The 27,989-nt window shown below is 61.1% G+C and overlaps 1 protein-coding gene across 8 annotated transcripts; it reads left to right on the top strand.

Annotated features, from left to right (window-relative positions):
- Positions 1 to 315: 315 nt before the first annotated feature.
- CBFA2T3 (CBFA2/RUNX1 partner transcriptional co-repressor 3) lies at positions 316 to 27,918 on the top strand. Of its 8 annotated transcripts, none has more exons than XM_085071344.1 (12): positions 316 to 629; positions 17,078 to 17,224; positions 18,752 to 18,829; positions 19,734 to 19,975; positions 20,309 to 20,398; positions 21,790 to 21,971; positions 22,078 to 22,334; positions 22,440 to 22,525; positions 22,732 to 22,927; positions 23,055 to 23,123; positions 23,254 to 23,444; positions 23,919 to 27,918. In XM_085071344.1, exons 2-12 carry the CDS (start codon positions 17,104 to 17,106, stop codon positions 24,192 to 24,194), a joined length of 1,788 nt encoding a protein of 595 aa, XP_084927470.1. In that variant the 5' UTR covers positions 316 to 629; positions 17,078 to 17,103; the 3' UTR covers positions 24,195 to 27,918. The 8 variants fall into 8 exon arrangements, with proteins under 8 accessions (XP_084927470.1, XP_084927476.1, XP_084927472.1 ...); XM_085071350.1 differs by lacking the exon at positions 316 to 629 and adding an exon at positions 8,385 to 8,521; XM_085071346.1 differs by lacking the exon at positions 316 to 629 and adding an exon at positions 9,382 to 10,262.
- The last annotated feature ends 71 nt before the right edge of the window (positions 27,919 to 27,989 follow it).

Raw genomic sequence — 27,989 nt, forward strand, 5'->3', positions numbered from 1 at the left:
GGGCTGCAGCAAGGCGGGGTGAGCCCTGTGTTTGTGCCAGGCTGCAAACGGACAGCCCTGCCGTGCTGGCTGTGCTACTGTGCGCGGTGCCACCAGTGCCGAGTGCACCACGACAGCCGTGCCGTGCCGTGCCATGCCGTGCCGTGCCGTGCCAGCCCCGCACCGCGCCGACCCCGCGCAGTGAGGAAGTGAAGCCGGCGCGAAGGGGAAGTTGTTGGAAAGTCAGACCGGAATGGCTGATAGGGAAGGCAGAGCTGGGCTTGGTCACAGATGGTTCCTGTTGGGGAAGGACACGGGCGCAGCTGCCCGGCCACCCCCACCCGCCGCATTATCACTGCCCGGCAGCTGTTCACCTTCCCCTCGCCATGGGACACGGCTCCGCTGCCACCGCGGCCCCGGCCGTCACATGAGCGGCCCTGGCGGCCGGGCAGGCGCCGAGTGGGCAGGACACCCCGCGCCCCTCCGGAGCCCAGCATCCCCGGCACAGCTCCTGCCAGCACGTGGGACCAGGCTGGCCGCACCAGCCTCGGCGGGGCTCACAGCACCGGGGTGGTGACACCATCCCCTCGGGACCCCCAGAGCGGACAGTGACCACTCCTGGGCCAGGGCACCGCTCAGGACCAGCCAAGGTGAGAGCTGCAGTGGCGGGAGGGAGGTGGCGGTGCCATGTGCCATGTGCTATGTGCTGTGGCAAGGGTGACTGACCCCAGTGCCAAGCGCAGCCTTGGGCAGGCAGGTGCTCCCCGAGGGTGTCACGCGGCTGGCGCTTGTCAGTGCATCCCCTTGGGGACCAGCCAGCAGGAATGGGCAGCAGGGACATAGCCAAGTCCATGGCAAAGGCACCATGGGGCACCATGGCCTCACTGTCACAGGGACCCATTCGGAGCCCACTCTGCAATTAAACCTTTCCATAAGGACTAAGCAGCACCGAGGATGTTTTATTTCCAACATTTCAGTCCTCATTTTGCTGGGTGTTTTTGCTCATTCCGGGATCAGCAGCTCACATCTGACCCCACGGGCTCTCCGGGTGCTGCTGATCATTTGCAGTGCTCCGTGGGGATGGAGCTCCATCCGTGGGGATGGATGCTGGAGCATCCCAGGCACCGAGGGGCTGCGGTAGCTTTGGGGGGCCCAGGGGGCTCTGCTGGGCCTGTGCCCGGCGCGGGCAGGAAAGCAGAGCCGGCTGAGTCACCGGTGTGAACAATGCTGGCCCTGTGCCTCGCTTCCCCTCGCTCCCCCACCCCACACCGCGCTCCGGCCGCAGCCCCCTGCCCACCCCGGCAGCTGCCCGCGGGTCAAGGACACGGCTGGGACAGCACAGGGACAGGGTCTGGGTGCACCGTGGGTGCTGCACCCGTTGTGCCGCCTCACGGTGGGTGGGAACCGCGCTGGGGTCCCTGTCCCCACAGTGGGCACATCCCAGGCTCGGGCACGCGGTGATAAGATGCCGGGATAAGGCGGTGCGGCTCGGCGGGCACCGCGCTCCGGAAGGCTGCAGCCAGGGAGCCGAGCAGATTGCTGCAGGCTCGCCGGGCTGCCCGTTAGGCTTTTGGCAGGAGAAATGTTTATTTTGTTGGCCAAATATCTCTGCAAACTTCCTGATTTCCTTGCGGCCGGCGAGGCAGCGATAGGGCTGGCGAGGCCGTTGCCGGCCCCGCTCTCTGGCTTCGGCACCGAGAGCTGTTATCTCCTTTGCACAGCGGGCAGGGAAGAGGTGGAGAAAGGGAAATGAAATACAACAGAGGTGGCACATTTTTTGCTCTTGATAACAAGCCCTGCTTTTAGCCTGGGAACTTGGAAGCGATGCAGGTGGCCAGAGACAGCCACAACATCCCCCGCTGCTGCCGCGCATCTGGACCTTGTAACGAATCTCAGACCTCACCAGGCTCAAGGCCGTGACTCCCCATGGCATGGCCTGGCACGGCACAGGTTGGCACTGACAGCCACACAGCCAGAACCCCAGGCTGGGTGATTTTGGCCCTGGGAAGGTTCTGAAAGCAGCCCCAGGGCTTGGGTCTCCGTGCAGGCTCACACCACCTCCTGCTAGCTCGCATTGATTTTTGCAGGGAAGCGAGGTGTTGGAAGTGCAATGTCCTTAATAACAATTTAATAACAATTCCCATCGTTATTAAAGAGCCCTGTGCAGGCCGTTGCAGCCTGTGGGATGGGGAGGTCAGGAAGGAGCTGGTCCCCCTATTTAGGGTGGGCAAAGGGGAATGTGGAGCTGTTGTGAGCCCAAGGGCAGCTCGGGGCATTTTGTTCAGCATCTCCCAGTGAATTCCTGCTGGCCAAGGATGAGGCCGGCAGGACTTGCCAGTGGGTGCTGCTCCCATGGAGATGCCAGCAGCGTCTCTGTGCACCCCAAAACAGCAGCTCCTGGAGTAAGGGCAGCACGTGGTCATCTTCCTTTTGTAATTAAAACACTTCCCAGGCTCTCCATGGTAAAGAGAAGCTAGCAACTTGGCCCATAGCAGCCCCAAAACCTTGAGGCACCCAGAGGAATGGTGCTGTATCCAAAAGTCTCCCAGTTTTTAAGGCAAGCCAGTGATTTTCCGGAGCCAGCAATGCAGGATGAACGGGATGATAAGCAGTAGGGGGTGGTTTCCCTTTGAGTGCCACGAAGCAGGAACGAATCTATCAGCAAGGAAAACAGGATTTTAATTTTTTTTTTCTTTTAATGGGAGATGCACTTTTAAAATTTTTTTTCTATATGGAAGTTGTGGGAAAGCCACAAAGCCACTGGATCTGCTTCAACAGCCAGTGGGGTTGCTCCTTCCAGCCCGGTGGCTGCAGGGTGGCTGAACCCAAGTCTGGGGACGGCCAGGAGTGGTCACGGAGGGAAGCCAGGCACAAACGAGCCCCCTTTCCTTGGAAAGGCTGGCGCACGGCACTTCCTGCCGAGCAGATGTCCCCGGGCGGATGCAGCTGCGGCGGGCGATAGCCGGCGGGCAGGCGAGCGTCTTCCCCGGCCGCTGGCTCCCCACCAGCCCCTTATCTCCCTGCTGCATTCCCCGATGGATTAACGTGCAGGAAAATCCAGCGCCAGGGCTCCTGCTGCAAGCGGAATGCCAAGGGAAGAGCGCCGGGAGCTGCAGCCTGGCTGCTCACTCTGGGGTGGATTTGGGCACTGAGATTTGGGCCCCACATCCGTGCTTGCAGAGATGGGACCGTCCGTGGTCACAGTGACCTTCCCGGCCCAGCAGCTCCCTGTCCCTGCAGGGATGCTCCGAGCAAATGGGTCCCCGTGGGAATTGGGGACCCCACAGCCGTGTGGGGCTTTGCGTCACTGCAGCCGCTCCTGAGTACCTGGCTGCACCTTGTCCCCAAGCCCTGCCACACCCAGCGAGGACTCAGAGAGCTACCCAGGGATGCTCTGCTCCCCGAGAGGGAACAGATAGAGACTGAGAAACCCAGACGGACAGCCAGACTCGCTGGGGGTGACACAGGAAACCTGGGGCACGCCAGGGCTGAGCGGCGGCACGGCTCGGTGCCCTCGCCTGCAGACACAGTCCCGTGAGAGCTGGTGGAGGCAGGACCCCAGCAGGGCCCAGGGTGCCCTTGGAGGGACAGGGGCTGAGTCACTGGCCTGGCTGTGGGGAAGGTGTGACAAACCAGCACCCACCGTGGGCTTTTTCAAAAAGCCTGAGGCTTGCGTTGAGGGGATGTAGCCAGAATAGCAATCAGCTCTCAGTGGCACGCTGAGAAGTGCCAGGGCTGAGCTGGAGCTCTGGGGGAGCTGGGAGAGCAGGAAGGTGCAGTGCCAGGCTCGGGATGGGGCTCGGCAGGAGCAGTGGGGCACTGCTGATGGCTGGGTACCCACACTGTCTGCAGTGGGTCCCCAACACCGCTGCAAGGCAAGAGGAGGCATCTGAGGGTGCCTTGGGGGCAGTGTGAGCCCAGCAGCCACCATGTTGTCCCGAGAGCAGGCAGGGGTCATGTGCAGGGACAGATATGGGGCCTGCATGGCACATGGTGGTGACCACTTCCTGTGAGGTTTGGGTGCCAGTTGCCTTCATCTGCCCTCAGTGAGTGCTTTATCTCCTGGCACACACCATGTCAAGGCCTCAGAGCTCCCCTTCTCCCCCAGGCTGTGCCTTGGGGTGTCCCTTGCCCTGGGGCAGGTCCTTGGAGAAACCACTCCATGAAGTGCACACTCAGCAGGGATGACCCAACACCGTGAGCAGAAGTGACAGGTGACAGTCTCCCAAGGGACAGGGACACCCGTGGGGTGGGCAGGCACGGATGGGCACTGGGCAGGATGCACGGCGGTGGGAGATGCCAGCTCCCCAAAACAAAGGGATGGTGGATCACCACAACGTGTGTGGTTCATCCCCACGCCGGGCTCACCGCGCCATCAATCACTCGCTGGTGAGCGACACCGAGTCACGACGGGCGTTTCCACCCTCTCCGATGGGTGGGAACGCGCTGGGGCCCCATCCTGCCCGACTCCAGATTTGCCGGGGGAAGGATTGCCAGGCCCCGGGCTGGGATGGATCCAGCAGGCTATCGGCCTCTGGCAGGCGCTTATCTCCCGGCCAGCCGTTAATTTCCCACCGCAGAGCAGCAGATCGGCTCTGCCGGAGTTGGGCTGAGCCCATCGGCTGCCCCCAGGCACTCAGCGAGCTGGGGGGTACAGGGGTGTTTTCCCACCAGCACCGAGCCCAGGGAGCTGAGGGATGAGGGAATGTTGTCCCGAAGGGATGCCAGAATCCCTTTTTATCCCATCCGTGGGACCCGCGTGTGATGGATGGGTGGCCATGGAGCACAGACTGACCTCCCAGACTGGGCAGGGAGCGGCTTTGGGGCAGGAAGGGGTTAACCCGGGGAAGTTTGCTCACTCTCAGCAATGATTTAAACCAGACAGAAAGGTTCTGTCATCCATCACGCTAACAGCCAGATCATTGTGTTTTAAAGTGTCTGTAATTGCAGCAATACAGAGACCGGCAGAAAGATAAAGGCTGGGAAGATGCAAATGCCGGGGGGAAGCACCAGCCCCCTGCACCCAGCAGGGAAAGACCTGGGGACAGCCCTGGGGACAGCCCGGCGGGTGGCCCAGGCGTTCTCCTGCATAGTGAAGGCACGCCGTGGGTGATGGGGTGTCTCTGATGTGGTGGGAGGATCCGCAAAACAGCACAAAGGCACAAAACCAGTGACAGGGATGGGCGGGGAGGGGTCTGAGTAGGTGCTGGACTCCAAATATTGTCTAAAAAATTCGTTTATCTTCCTCGTTATCGCTGGATTAGCCACAAAGTGGCTCTTCTTCCCCCATCTCCATCGGGATCCGGGGTATCCCAGGGACAGGGCACAAAGGAGGGTGACTCCTCGCCCAAAGCTGTGAGGAGGTGGCCACAGCCACTGGCCCTCGGGCTTTGTCCCAGCATCCCAGGCCATGTGCAAAGCCGCCGGCAGGGAATTATTAACATTCAGCCGAACCCCGCCGAATAAAGCAAGCTAACACAAATGTTTATTTTCACAGTAGTGAATTATGACTTCAATAGACCAAAATTACAGGCTGCGTGCGTGGAATAGGAACGCGGCAGCCCCTGCCACCCAAACGCCGCCGGGGGGGATGCGGTGGCTCTGTCCCCTGCTGCTGTCCCAAGGGATGGTGGTGCCGCCTGCCTGTCCTTATGGCTCCCGGGGCAAGAGGTGCCAGGCAGGCGGTGTTTGATGGCATCTTTCAGCTGCACCTGAATTAACCAGGAGCTGGAGAGGTGGTGGCTGTTCCCAGCAGGTCCCTGTGATGTGCTGGTCGCCAGGCAGGTCAGCAGGGATGGCTTTGGTCACTGCTGGGCTCATGGCACGGCAGCAGTGGGGCTTTCACTGGAAGGTTTTGTGATGTATTGGAGCTTTGCACATGGGTGTGTGACACAGGCAGCTTGGCTGAGAGCGTGGTCACCCCTGTGGGCAGTCCCTGCTCTCCAGTGGGTGGCCAGAGCCCACAGAAGCCCTGTGCTGGCAGCCCAGAACTCTGGGAACACTCTTGGGCTGCCCCACTGATGCTGGGGGTCTGCAACACCTTGTCATGTCGGGTCTGCCAGGAACCACATGTCCAAATGCACACGTCCAAGTGCACGTGTCCCAAAGCAGAGGTGGTGCTGGCATTTGCATGTGCCAGCCGCTGCCATCCATGCACAGCCGGGGTGTGGCCAGGCGGCATGCAGCTGTGCAGGGCTGGATTTTCCTCCGATGCCCCTGTGCCAGTGGGGCCATGGCAGCTGTGCCAGGCTCATGGGGAAAGGTCCCTAAGGAAAGAGGGCAGCAGGACCTCTGGGAGCCCTCTGGGAGCAAGAGATAGAAAACTGGGGCTGGGGGTCGGAATGGCTGTGAGAGTCGGTCAGGATTTGGCAGCAGCTCCTGCTGTGACCCCATCAGTGGGGGGAGCTTGTGCAGTGACCATGCAGTGGTCATTTGGTGGCCATGTGATGGTCATTTACTGGCCATAGGAAGGTCACTCAGTGGCCATGTGAAAATCATTTACTGGCCACACAGTGGTCATTTACTGGTCATGCAGTAGTCACACATATGATATATGATGATATGATGATATGATGATATGATGATATGATAGCCATTTACTGGCCATGCAATGGTCATGAAGAGGTCATGCATTTGCCATTTACTGGCCATACAGTGGTCACATGGATGTCATGCAATGGTCACACAGAGGTCATGCAATGGCCATTTACTGGCCATGCAGTGGTCACACAGAGGCCGTGCAGCAGTTGTGCAGTGCTCATGCCAGGGCTGTGCAGTGCCATTGCAGTGCCCATGCAGTGGTCATGCTTCAGCCACACCAGTTGCCACGCAGCTGTTCTGTGCCACCCAAGCCCCGGTTGTCTGGGGTGACTGTGCCTGGCAGAGCTGCTGCACTCCCAATCCCTGGGAAGCGGGCAAGGATGAGTAATACACCCAGCACAGGGCAGTCGCAGAGGGAAGCAGCTGCCAGGCACAGTAATTACACACAGAGGCAGGGCTGGGGCTCGCAGGGAAATTTGCAGGGAAATTCGCAGGGAAATTTGCTGGGATTGTGTTCTCAGTGCACTGACAGGCAGCAGTGTTGTAGTAGGACTTGGGGAGGGAAAATTTGAATGCTGCTCCCCCCAGCTGGCACGGGGCATGCGGGAAGGGCGTGCCAGGCAGCCAGATGTGTGCACCGCTGCCGAGGAGGGTCCCACCGGCAATCCTAGCACTCAGCTGCCCTCGGAGCCCCCCGAGGCCCAGCGGGGTGGGGGCATTCCAAGGCCGGGCTGGGATGGGCATGTGGGATGTGGAAAGCCGTGCCTGTGGTCTTGTGGCTGCACGTGTGGCTGCTCCAGTGCAACCCCAGCCCTTGGGCCGCTGGAAGGGGAAGCTGAGCAACCACAGCTCCATCCCCCCGCAGACCCCCAGCTCCCTGCAGACACCCCTACCCTTCTCCAGTCCCTTGACTCTTCCCGTGGCCCCAGACAAAACCTGCCTTGCAGTCCCTCCACCTCCCCCAAAACAGCTCCCGGCTCCTTGCAGATCCCCAAAACACGTTACCTGCCCCGTGCAGCCTCCCACTCTCAGATCTGCAACCCTCCATCTTTAGCATCCTCAACTCTGAAGACTTTGCAAACCCCAATCCCTGCAACCCCCAAACCCCATACACCGCCCTGCATGGCTTTCCAGTCCCCAAAGTGTCACCAGGTCCCATGCACCCCTAAAGACCTGGGCAGCCCTATGTCCCCGTGCAGAATGCTGGTGTCACCCAGCTCCGTGTGCCCCTCAGTCCCCCGGTGCCCTGCAGACTCCCTGCTGCCCCACAGCCCCGTATCCTCGTCTATACTATCCCGCTCCCCCTCGTCTATACTATCCCCCGACGATGCCGCCGGTTCCCTGTCCCGTCCATCCCATCCATCCCGTTCCCATTCCCTGTCCCGTCCATCCCATCCATCCCGTCCATCCTCTTCCCGTTCCCCGTCCCGTCCATCCCGTTCCCGTTCCCCTCCCGCTCGCGCATCCCGGGGGTCTCGCTCCGGTGGCGGCGGCGGCGGGGCGCCCCCTGGCGGGCGCGGCGCCCCCGGTCTAAGGCAGCGGCGCGGGCGGGCCCCGCTCACTCCGGGCCGGGCGGGCGGCGCGGCGGCAGCGGCGGCGCGGCGGGGGCCCGGCCGGGCACGGAGCGCGGCCGCGGGCGCCCCACGGCCGCGACGCGGCGCCGGGAGGATGCGCCGCCGGGCAGCGCGCAGGGGGTGAAGCGGCCCCGCGGATTTACCGCGGCTTCTCCGCCCTCCCCCGCTTCTCCGGTGCCCCCCCTCCGGGGGGAGGGGAAGCGCCCCGACCCCCGGAGCTGGCGGCGAGCGGCGGCCCCGGGCGCGGCGAGCGGCGGCGGGCAGGTGCCGGGGGCGGCCGCCGCCGCGGGGCCGCGCTCCGCCAGCGCCGGCCTTAAGCGGGCCGGGGCCGCCGCCGCCGGGGGCCGCTGCCGGCTCTGCCCGCTCCTGCCGGGCCCGCCGGCCCCTGCCTTGGGACTTACCTCACGCCTCCGCCACACCTCAGGACGGTAAGTGCCGTCCGCCAACGGGAACGGGGACGGGGAGGCTGCCGGTGTCCGCGGAGGTTCCCGTGAAAGCGGGGCTCGGAACGCTCCCGGTGTTCGGGGGACGCTCCCGGTGCACAGGAGAATCGGAAGCTCCCGATGCCCGGGGAAGCTCACATGGAAAAGGGGCTGGGAGTGCTCCTGATGCTCGGGAGATGCTCCCGGCGCGAAGCAGGCGGGGAGGCTCCCGGTGCCCGGGGGACGCTCCTGTTGTGCGGGAGTCCGAGATGCTCTCGGTAGCCGGGAGAGGCTCCCGGTGTCGGGGAAGCTGAGGGTGCGCAGGGCAGTAAGCGGCTCCCGGTGCTCGGGGGACGCTCCCGGAGCGCAGGGGAGTCGGAGGCTCCCGGTGTCGGGGGAGCTGCCGGTGCGCAGGGGACGGGCTTGCTCCGTGTGCCCGAGCCAGCGCGGTCCCCGCCGCCGCGGCGGAGCGGGGCAGGGCGAGCAGGGCACAGCCGGGGCGAGCGGGCGCAGTGCTCGGAGCGTCTCCGCGGCGCAGGCAGCGCGGGAGCGGATCCCCTCGCCCATGGGCCCCGCTCCACGCTGCCGCGGGGGCGGTGGGGTGCAGACTCCTCTCCCCTCCCCGTCCGCGGTCGCCGCTTCCCGAGCGCCGGGGCGGCACAGCGTCCCCGGGAACCTAGGCGGGCGTGTGCCCACCCCCCAGCAGACCTCCCCGGCTGTGGCTCCCGACTCCTGCCCCGCAGCCCAACTCTTTGTCATCCCTGCATCCCTCCTCTTTGCCCGCCGAGCAGCCGAGCTCCGCATCCCGCTCCGGCTGCCGTGGGTTCGGAGCCGGGGCCGTGTTTGGTGGCGAGGAGGAGCTGACCCGCTCGGGAGAGTTTGCGGGAGGAATTCCAGGGCTGCTTTGGGAAGTTGAAGCTTCCGCAGCGTCGTTCTGTGTTTATGTGCCAGGGCGCGGGTCCGCGGTGGGGACACGGGGCTGTGGCGGGGACACTCGCGGTGTCCTCGCGCCTGCCGGGGGATGTTTGTTTGGATGTGGATTTGGAAGGAAGGCTGGCTCGGGTGCCTCCGGCGCTGCCATTCATCACCGCCTGCTCTTGCTTTCCCTTTGGAATTACGTTAAGCTGGGCAGCCCGGCTTTGCCAAGGGAAGGCTGCCAGCGTAGGGATGGAGCGAGGCTGGCCCCACGCTCCTCCGTGGCTCCTCCGCGACACTGAGCCGGAGCACAACCAGCTCTTCCCGTCATTCCCTCGCCGCTGGATGGTGCCTTCGGATACTGCAGAGCGTTTCTCTAGTTAAACACACCTTTTCTTGGAATTCTTTATTTTTCCCTCTATTAGCCAAGAAAAACTTTGCAACTTTCCTTCGCTGTCGGAGAGGAGCCACTGCCGCTGCTGGGTTTCATTTTGTTTTTTTAATTCGAGGTCACGTGTGCGTTGACAGTGTCTTTGATTCCAAGCGATGGTCTCGTCTCCAGCTTAGGAAGAGCTTTTGAGCTCTTCCCTCTGTTGTTTTCTCTCTGTTCAGGAACAAAGACATTTTTCTGCCTTTAATTAAAAGGAATATTAATTCCCCGCTCTTTTGTCGAGCGACTTGAAGACACTCTGCAAACATCCCTCTGCTCGGCGCCGCGGTGGGGTGAGCTCTGCTGTGGTACAGGGCATGGAGAAATGGGGGAACCATCCCGAAATGCCACGGCAAACACGGAGCAGCAGCCGGGGAGGATGCTGACAGCCACGGTCCTCGGGTGAGGAGCCCCATGGAGCTGAGCTGCCGCCTGGGGTGGGCTCTTGGATCCTCGGAGGTTTGTGAGGCAAACTGAGAGTTTCCACACGGGGAGAAATTCCATGCTTGGGGAGGCGAGTGGAGGTGAACTTGGCTGTGCCAAGGGGGTTTTCCTTGCCGGCTGCCTCCCATGCTGGCAGGTAAGGTTTTACCCGGGAACAGACAGACGTTGGGTGTGTTTTGTTTGGAAAATGTGAGTGCAGATGTTGGTTTATCGGGGGGAAAGCCGGGATGCGGTGGGGCAGAGGCTGTTCTCCCGTGGCTCTGGGTGCTGGCATGGGCTGCGTGCTGGGTTTGGGCAGTGAAGAGGCCTCGTGTGGGTGCAGGATTTGCCTCCTACATCGGGAACTCCCAGGCTGCAGGAGACAAAAATACTCCGGTGCTCAGCCCCACTTCAGGGGTGGGCTGCCTGCAGGCAGGAGGGAGCTCTGGCAGGTCCCACGGGGGAACTCGGGGCTGGCAGCTCTCTGCTGATGTCCCCCACGTCCCTTCCCGGAGTTCTGCTTCTGAGCCGTGGATGTTTGCACGCGTGGAAAGCCCCAGGCAGGATCCGGGCACTGTGGCTGCGGGAGTCTGGCTTTGCCGTGGAAATGGGGTCTGGGCAGCCCCCGTAAATCCCCGGTGAAGTCTGGAGGTGTTTCGGCTCTGCCCGTGCTTGTGCAAGGTTCCCTGTCCTGCAGCCACCTGGGGAAGGGGTCTGGGTGCTGTGGGACCCCTGGGGAGAAGAGGTACCCCATAAATATCTGTTATTACATCTCTTAACCGGAGTCAGTGGACTGGCGGTGAGTCAACCAGGAAGTGCAGAGCTGCCAGGGAATGCTGGCAGTGGGGCAGGAGCTGGGTCCCTCCTGGGGGGACACACAGCCTCCCCTCACAGGAGCACTGACCCCCTCCAGCCCCCGGGCAGAGCAGCACGGCCGCAGTGAGCACAAGTTTTGGGGCAGATCAGGGCTGGGTGCTGTGTTGGAGCAGGGAGGGAGCAGGGACATCCTGTGGGTTAAGCTGGGTTTAGTCGCTGCTGCTCGGGATGTGGTCCATGCTGCAGGTCGGATGCTGCAGCCTGACCTGTGCTTTCCAAGCTGGATCTCACGTGGGAGATGGATTTAGCTGCCCGGCAGGATGGGGACGGCAGGAGTCCCTGAGCTGGGATCAATCCCTGCCAGCCAGAGGCAAGAACAGACTGGTGGCACAGAGGACACCCCCTCTGCCCGGCTGGCCTTAGTGCCACTGCCCGCTTTGGGGTTATTTTTAGATTTCCTGAAGCTGTTTTCTGCCGTCCCTCCCACTGTGCTCAGGCTCCCCAGGGGGAACCCCACCTTGACAAACCCACAGCTTTCCTTCGGAAGATGCTGACCAATGGTTCCAGAAAACATCCGAGGGATTTCCTGTTTATTTTGCAAAATTCTCATTAATATTTTTTCCTGCGCCGTTCGATTCAATTTCACACGGGCAAAATCGCCTTGAAATGGAGCCCGCGGTTCAAAAATAGACAAAGAGTCGGTGAGGCAGCAGCCCGGAGGCTGTGGGAGAGCACGGCCGGATCCGGCACCCCCTCGGACCGGTACCGGGCTGGCGCCGGTGGGGCAGGGGCTGGCACGGGGTCCCTGGGGAGCCGCCGGCGCCTCGGCGTTCCCACGCTGCAGGGACCTCGCCGGGAGCTCCCCGCCGGAGCTGGGCTGTCGAGAGGGAGCTTTCCCTTCTCCAGCCACTCTCTGCCTCCAGGATGCCCCGGATCCCCAAGTGTGGCACTTGTCCCTGCTCCGGCCATCGAGGCCACCTTCGGGTACAGCATCCCTGTGCACGTGGCTGCAAACCCCCCGGTTGTGGCGCTGGGCTGGTTTCGGGGTGCCCCTTCGGCAGTGCTTTGGCGGATGGCGCAGGGAGCGGTGCAGCCCACGCGTGGGTGTTTCCCGGGTGGCTCCGGCAGGGTCAGCCCCGCTCCTCTCCAGGTGTTCCGGGCTGCCCGCGGCACTGTTTACTCCTGGTGTTTAGCCAGGATATTTAATTTCCAGGAGGGTAAGGCAGCTGGGGAGCAGCAGGCTGTGCGGGTGTGCCCAGCTCCCCACGGTGGCACCGGGCACGGCACTGCGGCGGCGTTTGCGGCAGATATTGTGCCCCTGGCGGGTGTCGCTGGCCAACAGGTCGGGGGGGACCCCCAAACTGTCCCTGTGCGTGGGGGACCCCTCCTCCCGGCCCGTCCCCCCGCCAGCAGCCACGTCGCCGCCAGCCGCTGTTGACTCACAGGCTCCGCCGTCGAGCGCCGCGGCTGAGCCCGAGATGCTTTTACAGGCAGGGCTGAAATGCACAAAATGTTCGACTTGTAAAATATGTAGCGTGAGAAAATAGCCTTTTCTGCTCTCCTCCTCCTCCTGCCGCCGCTCCCCTGCCGCATCTGCTCTCTTGGAAAGCTTCCCGCAGCCGGGGGGGGCCGGCGGCGCCCGGGGTCCCTCGCTAGGGATGGCACCCACCCCGAGCTGCCCTGCCCACCTCGGTGCCAGGAGGGCTCCCGGGGGCCACACGGGCACCTCGAGGACGCGCTCGGTCCGTGAGGATGTTGCCTCCTCCGCCGTCCTCGCCACCCCAAAGTTTCTCTCCGGTTTTGGGAGAGAACGCGGGTTGGCACCGGCAATGCCAGCGGGGCTGTGCCGCCCGGCGCGGGGGATGACGCAGGCGGCGTTGGTGAATCCCATGGGGTTTGGGGTTTCCAAAACCTTCCCAGAGGGTCCCGGGAAATCCCCCTGCGAGGCGCCCCGGCAGCACCGGGAGGGAGCCGCCACACCGGAGCTGGCCACGAGCCACGGTTTTCACCTTAATCCATCATTATCTGGGCACATTTCGGATCCTTGCCAAGAGCAAGGTGGGAAGGGGGGGTGTAAGCATGCTTTCCCTATTCCCCTGCCATCCTTTTTGCTGCCTGTGTGTAATTAACAGAGTAATTAAAAACAGGATGAGTTAATTGGTATTCATTTATGTGGCAGATGTTTTTAATTGAGATACGAAACAATTTACCTGTTTACATAAACAATAGCAAATGAAGGCTTGTAAAACAGAGAGGGCGCTTTTTTTTTTTCCTGGCTTTTTTGTTGTTTCGAGGAAAAATCAAACCCATCCCCATCCCCCACCCCTGGCCACGCCAGCTCGGGGCGAGCAGGAGCTGCTGGCACTGACTTGGTGGCACCGAGGCGGCTGGTTTGGGTCCCCGGCTGGATGGTTTTGGCTTGAAAAGTGGGATTTTGTGGCTTGGGGTGCGTGGAGAGCCTGGCTGCGGGTGCTGATGTCCCGTGTGGAGCTGTGCTGTCACTGCCACGCTGCGGGAGCTGGAAAGGGACCAGGGGCCTTGGGGCTTGCTGGGAGTTGATGGCCTGGAGCTGAGAGGGAGCATTTCCAGTGGAGCATCTCCCTGCAGCGCTGGCATTTCTGGGATGTGGGTGCAGGCAGTGTGATCAGAAAGCAAATTGGGATGTACCAGAGGCATGGGAAAACCTCCTTTACCCTGGAATTCTGTTGGTGGCAAGTGTCCCAGCTGGGCCAGTGGCATGGGATCTGTCTTGGGATGCCCGTGGGAAAGGTGGGGATGACCTGCAGGGGCTTCCCCAGAGTGGAGCTGGTTGAGTCTGGGTTCCTTTACAAGTTGTGCAGAGAGTTTAATTAATTGGATTTACTTTTAAAGGGTTAGTGTAGATGAGTGCTGGGGTGTGGATCGCTCCCTGCCAGGCTGGCTCCCCAAAATGAGCATCTGGGACACCCTGGTGGTGGGTGGGCAGCATCCCTCCACCATCATGATGGAATGGTTTGGGTTGAGAGGGACCTTAAAGCTCATCTTGTTCCATTGCCATGGGCAGGGACACCTTCCACTGTCCCATGGTGCTCCAAGCCCTGTCCATCCTGGCCTTGGGCACTGCCAGCGATCCAGGGGCAGCCAGAGCTTCTCTGGGCACCCTGTGCCAGGGCCTCAATGCCTTCACAGGAAAGAATCCCTTCCCAATATCCCATCTAAACCACCTTCTGTCAGCATCCCACAGCTGCTCTCCTGCTTTCTCCTGCTCCAAGTGCAGCTGGGGATGAACTCCAAGTTGCTCCTTTCCCTGTTGTCACTGTGAGCCCAGGGAAGGGATCGGGATGGGTGCAGGGCTGGAGGGAGCTGATCCTGGGTAAAGGGTCGGGATGGGTGCAGGCTGGAGGGAGCTGACAGTGCCGTCAGGTCCCACCAGCTCTGTCTCTGGTGCCCGTGGCTGGCGCTGCTGCCCGGCCTCAGGCACTGCACGCTTCCTAATGTGCTCCAGCTGGGACAGCTCCGGCTCTGCCATCTTATCGGGGAGTTGCTCTTGGCCCCGCTGGCTGCGGCAGCTGAGGAGCAGGAATGCTTCCCTGCCTTTGTTTCGGAGGCAGCCTGGCTTGGGGAGACGTCGCCTCCAGCATCTGGATTTCATTTGTGGCCATTTGGAGAGCATGAAGGATGCTGGGCGCTGGATTCCCTTTAACCCCTTCCTTGCCCGGGAAGCTTTGCCTGCAGGGAGCCAGAGCTTTCCAATGGCCACATCCAGGGCAGCTCCCTGCCTGTTTCATGCCCATCCCTGGGGAATGGAGAGCAGAGCAGTTAGCCCAGGTGCTTGGTGGTCATTGGGCTCATCCCCGAGCTGGCACATCCCACTTGTTGCCCAGGGAGGAGGCAGAACCCCGAGTTTGGGGTGGCTGGATGAGCTGCGTGGGGCTGTGGGAAACAGCGAATGCCAGGCTGGGATGGCTGCCAGCCCCATCCCTGTGGCACTGGTCCTGTCCCTCCAGCTCCAGGCTGCAGGATGCCGTGTGCCCACTGGAATGCTTGGCTGTGTGACAGTGTCACCCCAGCGGGGACCCTGCCCGGGCAGGTTAGACCCTGGGGTGTGACAAATGGGGGGCTCGGGGTCACACAGGGTGTGTGGGGGTCCGGCATCCGCTGGCCCCGGGAGGCAGGGTGGGGAACACCCGCTCCAGCCAGCCCAGGAGAAAATACTAATCCTTTTATTTTTATATTATTACTTATTCATCTGGGCTGCACAGACCTAATGGAAACCAGATGGAGGAAAACAGACACGGCCCCGAGCGGCTGGGACAAATTACCCCAAAGAGAGAAAAAAATAGAGGGAAAAATAATTCCAGCAGAGTTGGAGTTGTGCAGGGGAATCGCTGTTTGGAGGTGCTGAGGGGAGGCTGCACTTTGCCCCCCAAAACCTCCTTTGCCCTTATCCTGCCAAGGACCTGGGTTGGTGGCACAGCCGTGGTTGTGTCTTCTGGGCATTCCAAGCTCTTTATCCCATTGGATTTGGGATGATTTCTGTGCCTGCCTGGCCGTGTTTGGGTTGCAGACACCTCAGGGAAAATTTATAACTTGGAGAAAAAAATGAAAACACAAGAGAAAACACAACCAGGCCCTATTTGCCTGAGTCCTTGCTCAGCTTCATGGAAACTTTCCTGCTGATGGGAAGCTGTGGAAAAGCCATGTCAGTGCCAGGATGAATAAATCCATGTTTTCCCCTTGGTGTGGGCATGTGTATGGAGTCAGGGCAGTGAGGGGGACCAGAGCTGGGATGGGGATGGTGGCAGGGATGGTGGCAGGGATGCAGGAAGGATTGTGTGGGATCAAGGTGCTGCAGCTGTGACACCTCACAGGGTCACTCTGTGACACTCACACCTCATCCTCTGCTCTTGGAGCTGGATCCTGCTCCACTGAGTGACAGGAGAAGTTTGGGAGGCTGGAAAAGCTTTGCCCAGAGATGGATGTTTCCATGAAAAGGAAAACAAAAGGTGTTTTTCAAAACAAACCATTTATTCTAGCAGGCCCTGCAAGGAAACTTGCAGGGGAAGGTTTTGGGGGGAGAGAAGCTGCATAGACTTGGGATTTCTCCTGTGGATTAGTGGTTATCAGCCCAACTGGGTGGGGACTGTGCTGGGCACAGGGGGACCTTGCAGCCAGGGATGGCCATGGTGGCCACTTCCATCTTCAGCCAGAGCCAGTGGTGGCATGGGCACAATGACAGATCTCCACAACTGCTGGCACTTGTGGCCACCCATCACGGCCAGCGTGGCAGCCGTGGGGCCCAGAGCCATGTGCTGGCCAGAGGGGATGGTGCTGCATGCTCCCCCCAGAATGCACTGCCAGGTGTCACTGCAGGGAGGTGGCAGGGAGGCGGCAATGCTCGGTGGGGTGATGGCCAGGCGCTCCATGCTGCCTGGATTGCAGGGTCTGGCCTTGCAGGGCCACTCAGGACTGCAGGGGGACAGTCACTGGTGGATGTGTGGGTCCTGCTATTGCCACTGCCACCCAACGCTGCTGTAATGATCCCGTGATCCCTGCCTGGGGCTGTGCCAGACCTGGGTGATGCTGCCGGGGATGGTGAGGGGTTAGCAGGCAGTGGGAATTCCCAGGATGTGTCAGGAGGGTGCTGTGCAGTGGCAGCAGGGATGTGGCACAGGCTGGGACAGAGCTGGCACTGCAGGGCCAGAGCGGTGCCTGGTCCTGGTGCCACCACCCTGTGTCCCTGCACTGGAGGACAGAGCACTGCCCCCACCTCTGTGCAGCTGAACAGCAGCTCCATCACCCTCCCCACCATCCTGGGACACACAGGGCACCAGGCACCGAGCACTGTCCCTGTTACCCGAGCTTCACACTGGGACCAGAAATGCCCAGACCAGCCCGAGGTCCCCAAGTGTCCCCTCTGCCCCCTGACCCCTGTTTGCCAGGGAATCACAGCCCAGCCTGGCTCACCCCACTCACCACCCCGTGCCCTCTTCCCGCAGATAACGCGGAGACTCCGGCTGCCACCATGCCCGACTCGCCGGCCGACGTGAAGACTCAGGCTCGCTCCACGCCGCCCAGCATGCCCCCGCCGCCACCGGCCGTCACCCAGGGAGCCACGCGCCACCCCTCCTTCACACCGAGCACCAGTGAGTACCCCTGGGGGCTGCCCAGCTCCCCTCATTTCACCCAGGGCCGCAGAGACCTCAGCACGGTGCTGGCTGTGACATGGGGTGACATTCCCTGTCCTCAGGCTGGAGATGCTCCTTGGGGACACATTGCCAAGCCGTGGCTCGTGCGTGTGCCTGTGGGGAGCACTGTGGCATTGCCTGTGGCCAGCAGTGCCCTGTGAGGTGCTTGGGGACAGGGACATCCTGCTCATCCTGCAGTGCCAGCTGTGCGCTGCGAGATCCCTGGGGACAGGGACATCCTGCTCTCCTGCCACGTGGTCACCAAATGCTGGCACAGAGCAGCACGTGGCTGGGGGAGTCCCTGTGGATTGGAGCTGGCCCTGTGGTGGGTTCCAGGCATGTGGGGACATGTCTGTCCCTCTGTTTGTGGCACCCAGTGGTGGCATCAGGGGACTCCAGGTGGGAGTCTCTGTCTGTAGTTGAGCTGGGGACAGCCACCCAAGGCGGTGGCTGCACCAGAGGCATGTGGGCTCATTGCACACCCACAGGGTTTGCACCAAGGATTGGTCACAGTGCCATTGTCACCATCCTGGCACATGGATGGACAAGGCAGGATCCAGAAGGACAGGGGACCGGGCTGGTCCCTCTGGCAGGAGTGGCAGTGGCCACTGTCAGTGTGCTGTTCCAGCTCCATGTCCCGGGCAGGTGTGTGTGCAAGGGTTTTGCTCGTAGCTGTTTCTTGCTTAGTAAAACCCCAGTGAGGAAGGAAATGGTCACTGTTGAGCAGCTAGCAGAGCAATGAAGGCACCAGTTCTCAGTGGCAAGAAGGAATGACCTTTATTGTTTTGATTTCATCATATATATAGAGTTCTCAAAAGTCACCCAGATTGGTCGGTCAGAAGCCTTCCCCCAGGCCTGATTGGCCAGGCCTGCACCGTCCAAATACTGGGACACTGTTCCAATGACATCCAAACTTTATCTTTATTTACAAAACACAAGAAAATTCTCATGGGAAAAACCTGTGCTAGCCACAGGAAATGCCCAAAAACTGTCCCCAAGTTCATCCCCTGACACCTGCAGCCCCCAGCAGCACTTCTGGACAGACTCTAGAAATCAGCTTGTGCTCAGCTGTTCTCGGAGGGGTTTGGGTTTCAATCCCACCCTGTGGCTGATGCAGGACCAGGGGTGCAGGCAGTCTTTCCTTCACAGCTCAGCACGGAGCAGGGTTTGGGACACAGGACTGGGGGCATGGAGCAGCTTGGCATGGAGCACCACGGCATTTCGGTGGTGCTCTTGGTTTGTTCTTGGCCTTGGGGGACCTCATTTGGTCCCTCAAATGTGGGGACTTTACCAGGCAGGCGAGCATCCCTCCCCTGAACCCTCTCTGCGGCTGCAGTGGCACACAGGGACATGGATCCCTGGTGGCTCTGGTGGCATTGCCCACGGCACACGTGCCCACCATGAGGAGCATCCCGAGCAGAGCCCCCCAGGCCGAGAGCTGCCCCCTCTGCTCTCTCATCATAGCGTGTTTTATTTTGCTTGCAGATCGAGACGCTGGCCCTCCGACGTTTCTGCCTCGCGGCCGTTTTCATGGTTGCTTGAAATGGTCGATGGTCTGTCTTTGTAAGTAAAATGAAACACCCGCTCTCATGAGAGACCCGAGCGCAGCCTCAGCCCCCGGGGTGCTCCCCGTCGCCAGCCCCTCGCCCTGCCCTGGAGGGTCACAGGGATGCAAACCCCAGCCCCATCCTGGCCCGGGGACATGTGTGGTGTCCAACTTAGGAACGCACCTGTCGCGGGAATAAAAGCAGTTGTGGCCGCCGGGTTATTTTCGGCACCTCTTCAGCGGGCGGCGGGCACTGCTCGGCCGGAGAGCGAGCGGGAGATCCCCAAAGCAGGCAGGGCTGGCAGGGCAGCACAGCACCCCCAGGTCAGTGTGATCCCAGCGGGGACAGGGCATGCTGGGTGCCCAGGGTGACGCGCTCGGGATGTGGGTGACATGTGTTGTCACCGGCGCCGGCTGGGGAAAGGTCCCTGTGCTCACATCGGGCTGGTGCAGGAGAGAGGGGTCTGCCACGCTGATGGTTTGTACCCCAAAATACCCCCAGGGTCTCCTGCTGTGGGGTGTTCAGGCAGCTCCTGCCCTTCCTGACTGGGCAGTGGGGACAGAGGTGGCAACGTGCTGCAGGTCAGGCTGGGCTCCGTGGGGAATGGCTCGTGGATTCTCTCAGGGAGAGCTGAGCAGCTCCAGAGGGGAAGGATGGAGCTCCTTCTCCTGGCTGTTGAGGGGCTGGATCAGGCCCTTGCCATGCTGGGGGATGCTCTGCATGTCCTCCTTGCCTACAGCCCCCACAGCACCAGGACCAGTCTGGGATGCTGCCCAGGCATGCAGCAGCATCCTGAAGCCTTCCGGGGGTGCCAGCCCCACGTTACCCAGCAGGATGCTCTGATCCTTTCATCCCAGCCTTGTCCCCACAGCGCCAGGTCACAGCCACCCTCTCTCACCTCCCATTCCCTCTCTCCCCAGTGATGAATGGCAGCAGCCACTCGCCGACCGCCATCAACGGGGCTCCATCCACCCCCAACGGGTTCAGCAACGGGCCAGCCACCTCCTCCAGCGCCTCTCTGTCCACCCACCAGCTCCCTCCAGCCTGCGGCGCCCGGCAGCTCTCCAAGCTCAAGCGCTTCCTCACCACCCTGCAGCAGTTCGGGAACGACATCTCCCCCGAGATCGGGGAGCGGGTGCGCACCCTCGTCCTGGGGCTCGTGGTACGTCTGCTGGCCGCGGGGTCCCCACTTCTGAGAATCCTGGGTTTCCTTTTGGGGATGGAGATGCTGCTAAAAGGGAAAGAGGGGCCCAGATTGACCTAAATCCTGGAGAAAAGGGGGTTGTTTTCCCAGTGTCTGCACAGCGCGGTGCAGGGTTGGGTCCTGCCTGCTGGCATTGCCAGTGAAACATTGAGCGTGGCTTTCCCTTGAGTGTGGTTTTCCTGTGAGTGTGGCAGAGCTGGCAGAGGAACAGGAATGGGGGAGGAACAGCCAAGTATCCTCTGGGGGTGCAGGGGCTGTGCCGGGGGTGCTGAGCCTGGGCTGTCCCCACAGAACTCCACCCTCACCATCGAGGAGTTTCACGCCAAGCTCCAAGAGGCCACCAACTTCCCGCTGCGACCCTTCGTCATCCCCTTCCTCAAGGTGGGTGCCCCAGCCTGGGCATGGCGGGATTCATAGCAGCATTCCAGCACAGGGGATTTGGGGGTGGCTGTGGGGTCAGGGCTGGCAGCTGCCTGTGGGTCTGCCCGTGTCCCCCCAGGCACATGTCCCCCACACGTGTGGAGTCACACAGGCCCAGGGCTGGTTGCAATAAAGCGAGGGGTCGGCCCAGCTGGTTGCCATTTGCAATTCATTAAAAATTCCCCTCTTTTTTTTTATTTGCCTTTTAATTTTGCGCTGACTCTGCAGTGCCACCCTGCTCCGCAGGGATTCACCCGGCGCTGGCATGCCTGGCAGCACCAGCGCTGCTGGCAGATGTTCAAGCACGGTGTCCCCTGCCCCTCGTTAGCAAAGGAATAATTAAAAAGTGCAAAAATAGCCCCTTTTCCACCTCTGCATCCCAGCCCCCCCAGAGCAGGGCTCCATAGAATTGAGGTCTGTGCTCGCCACAAGAATCTACTGGAGTGCTTTGCTCCAGGCTGAGCTGGAGGGGAACAGCAGAGCCAGTTTGCAGGGTTTTTGGGATCCATGGGAGCAGGGAAAGGTGAACCCCCAGGCCCTGGCAGGCACTGGTGGCCCTGTGGCTCCAGGCAGGCTGGGATCCATCCCCACTGTCCCAGTGCCAAGAGCGTGGCCGCCGCGCCGGCCGCCCTGGCACCCCTCTCCTAGCTGTTCCCACCGCCCCTTCCAGATGTTTCTCATTATCCTAACTGCAACCAGCCGGGCTCGGCGTGCTTCCCAGACTGGGGACTTGCTGTTTTTGTGGGATTGCTCCCCCCTGGCAGGGGAAGGGAAGGGGAGGGAGGGTCCGACCCTGCTCACCGCAACTGCAGCCCCGGCTGGGGCGCTAACGTGTCCCACAGATGGGATTTGGCTGTGGCTCAGCTGCCTAAGGCGAAATCCAGGGCTGGCAGCCAGAGCGCCGGGCAAAAGGGGGTTCTGCTGCTTAATTCCTGCTGCTCCCGGGGTTGTAGCACCTTGGAGGGACATGGTGGGTGGGTGGGGAGTTCACGGCTGATCCTCACAGCTGTGGGTGCAGCAGTGGCTGGGGGCTCCCAGAGATGCAGTCCCCAGGGAGCAGGAGCAGTCGTGGGGACAGGGTGGCCAAGGTGGCTGATCTCTCCCAGGGGATGATGCTCTGCAGCCCTTGCCAGAATGCAGGTGGGCTCTGTTGAAGCTGTGACTGATCCCTGCAAGGTGCCACATGTGTGTCCCCTGAAAGCCCAGCTGGCTCCTGGGCACGCTGCTGGCAGCCCTGGGGAGGGGGAGCAGGACCCCAAAGGGAAGGTGGCTGCCCGTGGTGAGCTGGGGGCACAGCTGGGTGGCTCTGGGGGGCTGTGGGGCCATGGACTGCACTGTCACCCCCCTCGCAGGCCAACCTGCCGCTGCTGCAGCGGGAGCTGCTGCACTGTGCCCGCATGGCCAAGCAGACCCCGGCCCAGTACCTGGCCCAGCACGAGCAGCTGCTGCTGGATGCCAACGCCTCCTCTCCCATCGACTCCTCCGAGCTGCTCCTGGAGGTGGGCGAGAGCGGCAAGAGGAGGACGCCAGACAGGTGCCAGCCGGGGTGGGGTGTGTGGGATTTTTGAGGGACACATCCCTGAAATGGGGAGGTTGTTCCCAAGGGCCCAGCGGGGACCAAGCTCCTCTCCTCCGGCCAGGACCAAAGAGAACGGTTTGGACCGAGACCCCCTGCACCCCGAGCACCTCAGCAAGCGGCCGTGCACCATGAGCCCGGCGCAGCGCTACAGCCCCAGCAACGGGCTGAGCCACCCCCCGAACGGCCTGGGGCACCCCAACACCGGTCCCCCCCTGCCCCAGCACTACCGCCTGGAGGACATGGCCATGGCACACCACTACCGGGACACCTACCGGCACCTCGACCCCCGGGAGCTCCGTGAGCGCCAGCGGCCTGCCGGTGAGCCCTGCCATCCCCGTGCACGGGGGGAACAGGGGGCTGGGACCCCCCTGAAGGGAGAGGGGTCCTGTAGGGGGCTAACCTCGTCCCGCTCTTGCCTTGCAGCCGTGCACGGGACGCGGCAGGAGGAGGTGATCGACCACCGGCTCACCGACCGGGAGTGGGCGGAGGAGTGGAAACACCTCAACAACGTATGTAGTGTCCCCACCTGTCCCTTGCGTGTGTCCCTCCACTCTGCTCTCCATCCCCACCATGTCCCTTCACGGGGCTTTCCTCCCGAGCATCCTCTGCTTCTGCAGCCAGCACAGCCCAAATACCCCTGCCCATTGCCGGGCACCGGAGCCCCCTGGCTGCTTCCAGCAGAGCCCCCTCCCCATCCCTACCATTGCCCCCGCAGCTGCTGAACTGCATCATGGACATGGTGGAGAAGACGCGGCGCTCGCTGACGGTGCTGCGGCGCTGCCAGGAGGCCGATCGCGAGGAGCTCAACCACTGGATCCGGCGCTACAGCGACGCCGAGGACATGAAGAAAGGCAGCCCTCCCTCCGTTCGCCCCCACAACTCCTCCGCCGCTGCCGAGGCTCCCCAGTTAGGTACTGACCCCCGGGGCTGTGCGCCCCTCTGCGGGGTGCCCGCGCCGTTCTGCCGGGGGTTCCTGTTTTCCTGGGTGCGTCCCGAGGGGATGGCATCTCCTAAGGGTGTCCCCTCTGTCCTTCGCAGACGCTCACCGGGAATTCGCGCCGCGGCCGCTCTCTGGGTACATGCCCGAGGAGATCTGGAGGAAGGCTGGTGAGTGTGGGGTGGGCATAAGCCCCAGCTCCCCTCGTTGGGATGCCGGAGGAATTCGGGGTGGTTTTGCGGGAAGAGGGGATGCTGGGATGCCGACACACCCCGTCCATGCTCGGCTGCTGCCTTCTAGAAGAAGCCGTGAACGAGGTGAAGCGCCAGGCCATGTCTGAGCTGCAGAAGGCTGTGTCGGATGCCGAGCGGAAAGCCCACGAGCTGATCACGACAGAACGGGCCAAGATGGAGCGAGCCCTGGCCGAGGCCAAGCGCCAGGCGTCCGAGGATGCTCTCACCGTCATCAATCAGCAGGAGGACTCGAGCGAGGTGGGGACCATGACAGGAAGGGTTGGTGGCAGTGCTGGGGTGTGGGACCTGCTCCTCTTGCAATTGAGGCTGCAGTGTCTGCGTGCGAGGGTGGGAATGGGAGGAGAGGGGAATTCTTGCACTGAGATGGGGATGGATGCTCCAGGAAGGGCTGGACCTGATCCAGGAGAGGGGAGCACAGTCCAGAATGGCTGTGCCTTGTCCAGTATGGGGATACACAGTCTGGGATGGATGTGCATGGTGTGGGATGGTCCAGGACAGGGTGCCCGGTTTGGGATGCTGGAGTGCCCAAATTGGGATGCTGCAGTGCACAGTCTGGGATGCAGGAGTGCAGGTTGGGATGCTGCAGTGCAGTCTGGGATTCTGGAGTGCACAGTCTGGGATGCTGGAATGCACAGTCTGAGATGCTGGAACGCCCAGTCCCAGGTGGGTGCACAGCACATTCCAGAGCTGACACTATTCCCATCCGCGCAGAGCTGCTGGAACTGCGGCCGGAAGGCGAGCGAGACGTGCAGCGGCTGCAACACAGCACGCTACTGCGGCTCCTTCTGCCAGCACAAGGATTGGGAGAAGCACCACCACGTCTGCGGGCAGACTCTGCAGGGGCTGCCGGGTCCCACCGCCCCCGGGCCGGGCCAGCCCGACGGGGTGCCCGCCATGGCCAGCAGCCCCAGCGAGGCCGGCTCGGTGGCCGCGTCCCGCGCCGGCACTCCGGCCACGCCGGCGCCACTGGACAGCGCGTCCCGCTGAGCGTCCCTCGGCCGCCCGGAGCCACGGACTGCGCCCGGTGCGATTTCCTCAGCTACCTGACTCGTGTGACCTCCGAAACGACCTCTCTAGCTCTCACAACTAATCCTCACGGATCCTCAAACTGGGCTTTAAGTGGAGTTAAGGCAAATACCGGTCTCTGTTCTCTCTTCAGTCTTTGTTTTGGCTTTTTTTTTCTGGTTGGTTTTTCTATCGGTTGGGGGATTGTGGTTTGGGATTTTTTGGGTTTTTTGGTTGTTGGTTTTTTGGTTTTTTTTTTCCTTTTTTGCTCTCTGGATGAGGGATTTGGCTCCAGCCTCACCATGCAGTGCTGTGGGGAAAGACCAGCTCAATCCCATCCCACATCAGCGCTGCCAAGGGCCTCACTTGGAGGAGGAAAGAACCTACTTTTCTTCATCTCTCTTCCTTTTTTTTTCTTCTTTTTACCTTTTTTTTTTTTTTGTAAAAAAAAATAAAGAAAATAAAAAAGAAAACGTCGGACTCTTTGGCTTTAAGTAAGAAATTGTAAAAAAGGAAAAAAAAAAAGAAAAAAAAAAGAAAAATCCAAAAACCAGACGACGCGTGACGGACGCTCACCTGTAACTACCTTGCTAGCTAGCCAAGAACAGACCAGACTCACCTCTGCTCCAAAGGAAATCCAAAACCAAGGAAGATCCAAACGTCTCTCCACTGCCAAAGTTCGTTTCGTTCTGTTGTCGCTTCCTTCCCCTCCCCGCAAGGATGGATGGACCTGCCCCGGGGGCATTAAAGAGTTTCTATTAAAATAAAGCAAAAAACAAAAAAAGGTGTTTTTTTACTAAAACCCCAACCCCCAAGGTGTGGGAGGGGGAGCTGGGGCTGAGAACCGCCCGGGTGGGCGCAGCCGGAGCCGGCACGTCTCTACCTCTGCCCGCCACCGCCCTGGAAATGGAGATACAAAAAGGAGAATTTAACAAAAAAAAAAAAAAAAGAGAATAATAAAAAAAGATTATTACAAAAAAAAAAATTAAAAGACAGATTTTTGGGTTTCTCCCTCCCCGAAGCCGTCGGGGGATCCTCCCCCCATCCCTTCACTGCCAGGCTGCTCCCACACCCCGCGCTGGATTTGTTCCACAAGGATTTTTAAGAGGAAAAGGAAAGGAAAAGGAACAGCACCTCCTTCCTGGCCGAGGAGGCGGCCAAGGCCGATGTGGATTATTTGGGATTCTTGCCTCGCTGGAGCGGCGCAGAGGACGGAAGTGCAATACGGAAAGTCCGGCGGCTCCGAGCGGAGGCAGCAGTGCTGTGCGCTAATGTGAATGTAAATAGTGTCTGCAGAGGTCCAAAAATGAATAATAATAATGATGATAGTGATAATAATACGAGACTTTTGCCAAATAAAGGATGAGGAGGAAGCGTGGAGCTGTGGCGCTGGCCGGAGCGAGGCCTGGCATCGAGAGGAGCTGTAGTTTTTCCGCATTTGCAAAACCCATCCTGTGTGTTTTCTGTAGGGGAGGAAGAGGAGGGAAGGGCTCGGGGCTGGGGGGGTTGTGTCACCAGTCACCCAGGGCTGAGCTGGGCCACAGCTTGGGACATCCCAAGGTGGTGTCACCAGCCCTGTGCCACTGGCGCCGAGCCCTGCTGGGGCTTCTGTGCACCCCAAAGGGCTAGTGTGCACCCCAAACCCTTGGTACGTCACCTCGGATGAGTTCTGTGCACCCCAAGACCTTGATGCATCGCCCTGGGGGGTTTCTGTGCACCCCGAGATCTCTGTGAATCCTCCCAGGACTCTTCTGCTGAGGTCTTGGTGCATCCTCCAGGTGGTTTCTCTGCACCCCAAGACCCTGGTGCATCCCCTGGGAAGGCTCTGTGCACCCCAAGTTCTCAGTGCATCCCCTGGGAAGGCTCTGTGCACCCCAAGTTCTCAGTGCATCCCCTGGGAAGGTTCTCTGCACCCCAAGGTGCATCTCCTCAGGGGATTCCTGGGCACACCAAGGCCTTGGCACAACCCCATGGAGGTTCCTGTGCCCCCCAAGACCTCGGGGCACCCCCTGGGTGGTTTCTGTGCCCCCCAACGCTGGGAGCTTTGCCCGTGCCCCTCCCATGACTGTTCACTTTATTTATGGTGTGACTTACGTAACATTGTCTATTTTTCTTACGTTTCTTGAGAAGAGGTAATATATAAGAGTATTGCAGATGCCCCTGCTCACCCGGGTGTCCAGCCTGTCCCTGCCTGTCCCTGCCTGTCCCCTGCCTGTCCCTGCCTGTCCCCGCCTGTCCCCTGCCCCGCTCCTGCCGGGGCTCTGCCTCTCTACCTCCACCTCGCCGGGAAACCGCGGGCGAGAGCACTTCCACAGGGGCTGCTCTCCTTTCCACTCCCTGCTGGTTTGCTTTTTGGAACTATTATGGTTTTTTTCATTTTCTTTTTTTATTTTTTTTTCTCATTTTACTTTTAATTTCCTTTTTTTTTTTTTTCTTTTTTTTTCCTTTTTAAAAAAAGAATAAAACTACCCTACAGAACCTTGCATCGAAACCAAAAGCCTAGGGAGGGAGGGAGGGAGGGGACGGCGGTGACGGGCGGCACAGCCTCAGCGGGTGGCCAAACCAGAATGACAGCTTTAAATGTGAGATTTCCCAAAAAAAAAAAAAAAATTGTGCTGCGGGGAGGACGGAGCGGCCGCGGGGCTGGAGTGATGCTGGGGTGGCATTTGCTCCGAAATGGTGTTGTTGGGGTGTGTGTGGGGCCAAGGGACATGTGCCACGTGCTGTGCCCCTTTGGTGGCAGGGGACGAGCGGCAGTGCTGGCACAGCCTGGCCGGGGCAGGGACACTCCGGGGCTGCGGGACAGCAGCGTGGGGACACGGGGTGCCACATCAGGTCCCCACGGCTGCCCACAGCTCCTGGTTTTCCTGCTCCCATCTCGGCTGGGGACAGTGCTGGGGACATGGGAACAGCGTGTCGCAGGTCGCCGTGCCCGCGGGGAGGCACAGCCCAGGGCGGCTGGTGCTGCTGTGGCACCAAGCTGGGCAGGTGGCAGGAGAGATGTGACTCTCTGGTGCCAGCGGGGTCCTCTCTCCAGCCGCTTCCTCACGCTCCCAACCCAAAATCCCAGCTGAAACCAAAGTGCCACATCCCGGCGAGGCTGGGGCGGGGGTGCCACACCCGCCTGGCTTCTGCTCCATCACCGCCAGAGCCCCCCAACCCCAGCGCAGCATCTCCTCCTCCTCCTCCTCCGGGGGCTGCTGGAGTCCCCCCTTCTCCTCGGGGTCCCTCCCTGGATCCCAGTGGCTCTGAGGCTGGGGACAAGATGCCACTGTGTTCCCAGGTCGCAGGCACTGTGACGGGGTGTCCCCGCTGCGGTGGCAGCCCTGGGGGCTCCGATGGCACCGAGCCCCCCGGCCCGGGAGGGACGCAGTGCCAGTGTCCCCCTCCCTCCCTCCCGGCTGGTGCCGTGCGGGGCTGAGCCCTGCCCGTGCTGCCCTGCCAGCCCTGCACGGGGACAGCGGGCCACGGGGGACCCTGAGGGGCTGGAAACCAGAGCCCCCCGCCAGGGCCAGGCGTGGGGTGTGGGGCCAGCCCAGAGAGATGACGTGGTAGGACTTTCCTTCGGCATGCTGTCCCCCCCTTGCTGTTCCCCGCTTTCTCTAAGTGTACTGTATGTTTGACCTGTGGAAGATGTAAACTTTATGATTCAGGTTATGTCTGTTCTTAACTCTGTATCTGTGTAATAAAGACAATTTAATATCAATGAGAGGCTCCGTAGCCTGGGTTTGCACTGGGTGCCCTCGACCCCATCCTGCTAGTGTCTGTGCCACCAAA

The sequence above is a fragment of the Lichenostomus cassidix genome, chromosome 11 (assembly GCF_008360975.1).
Source record: "Lichenostomus cassidix isolate B80296 chromosome 11, HeHo_3.0, whole genome shotgun sequence".
Taxonomy (NCBI): Eukaryota; Metazoa; Chordata; class Aves; order Passeriformes; family Meliphagidae; genus Lichenostomus; species Lichenostomus cassidix.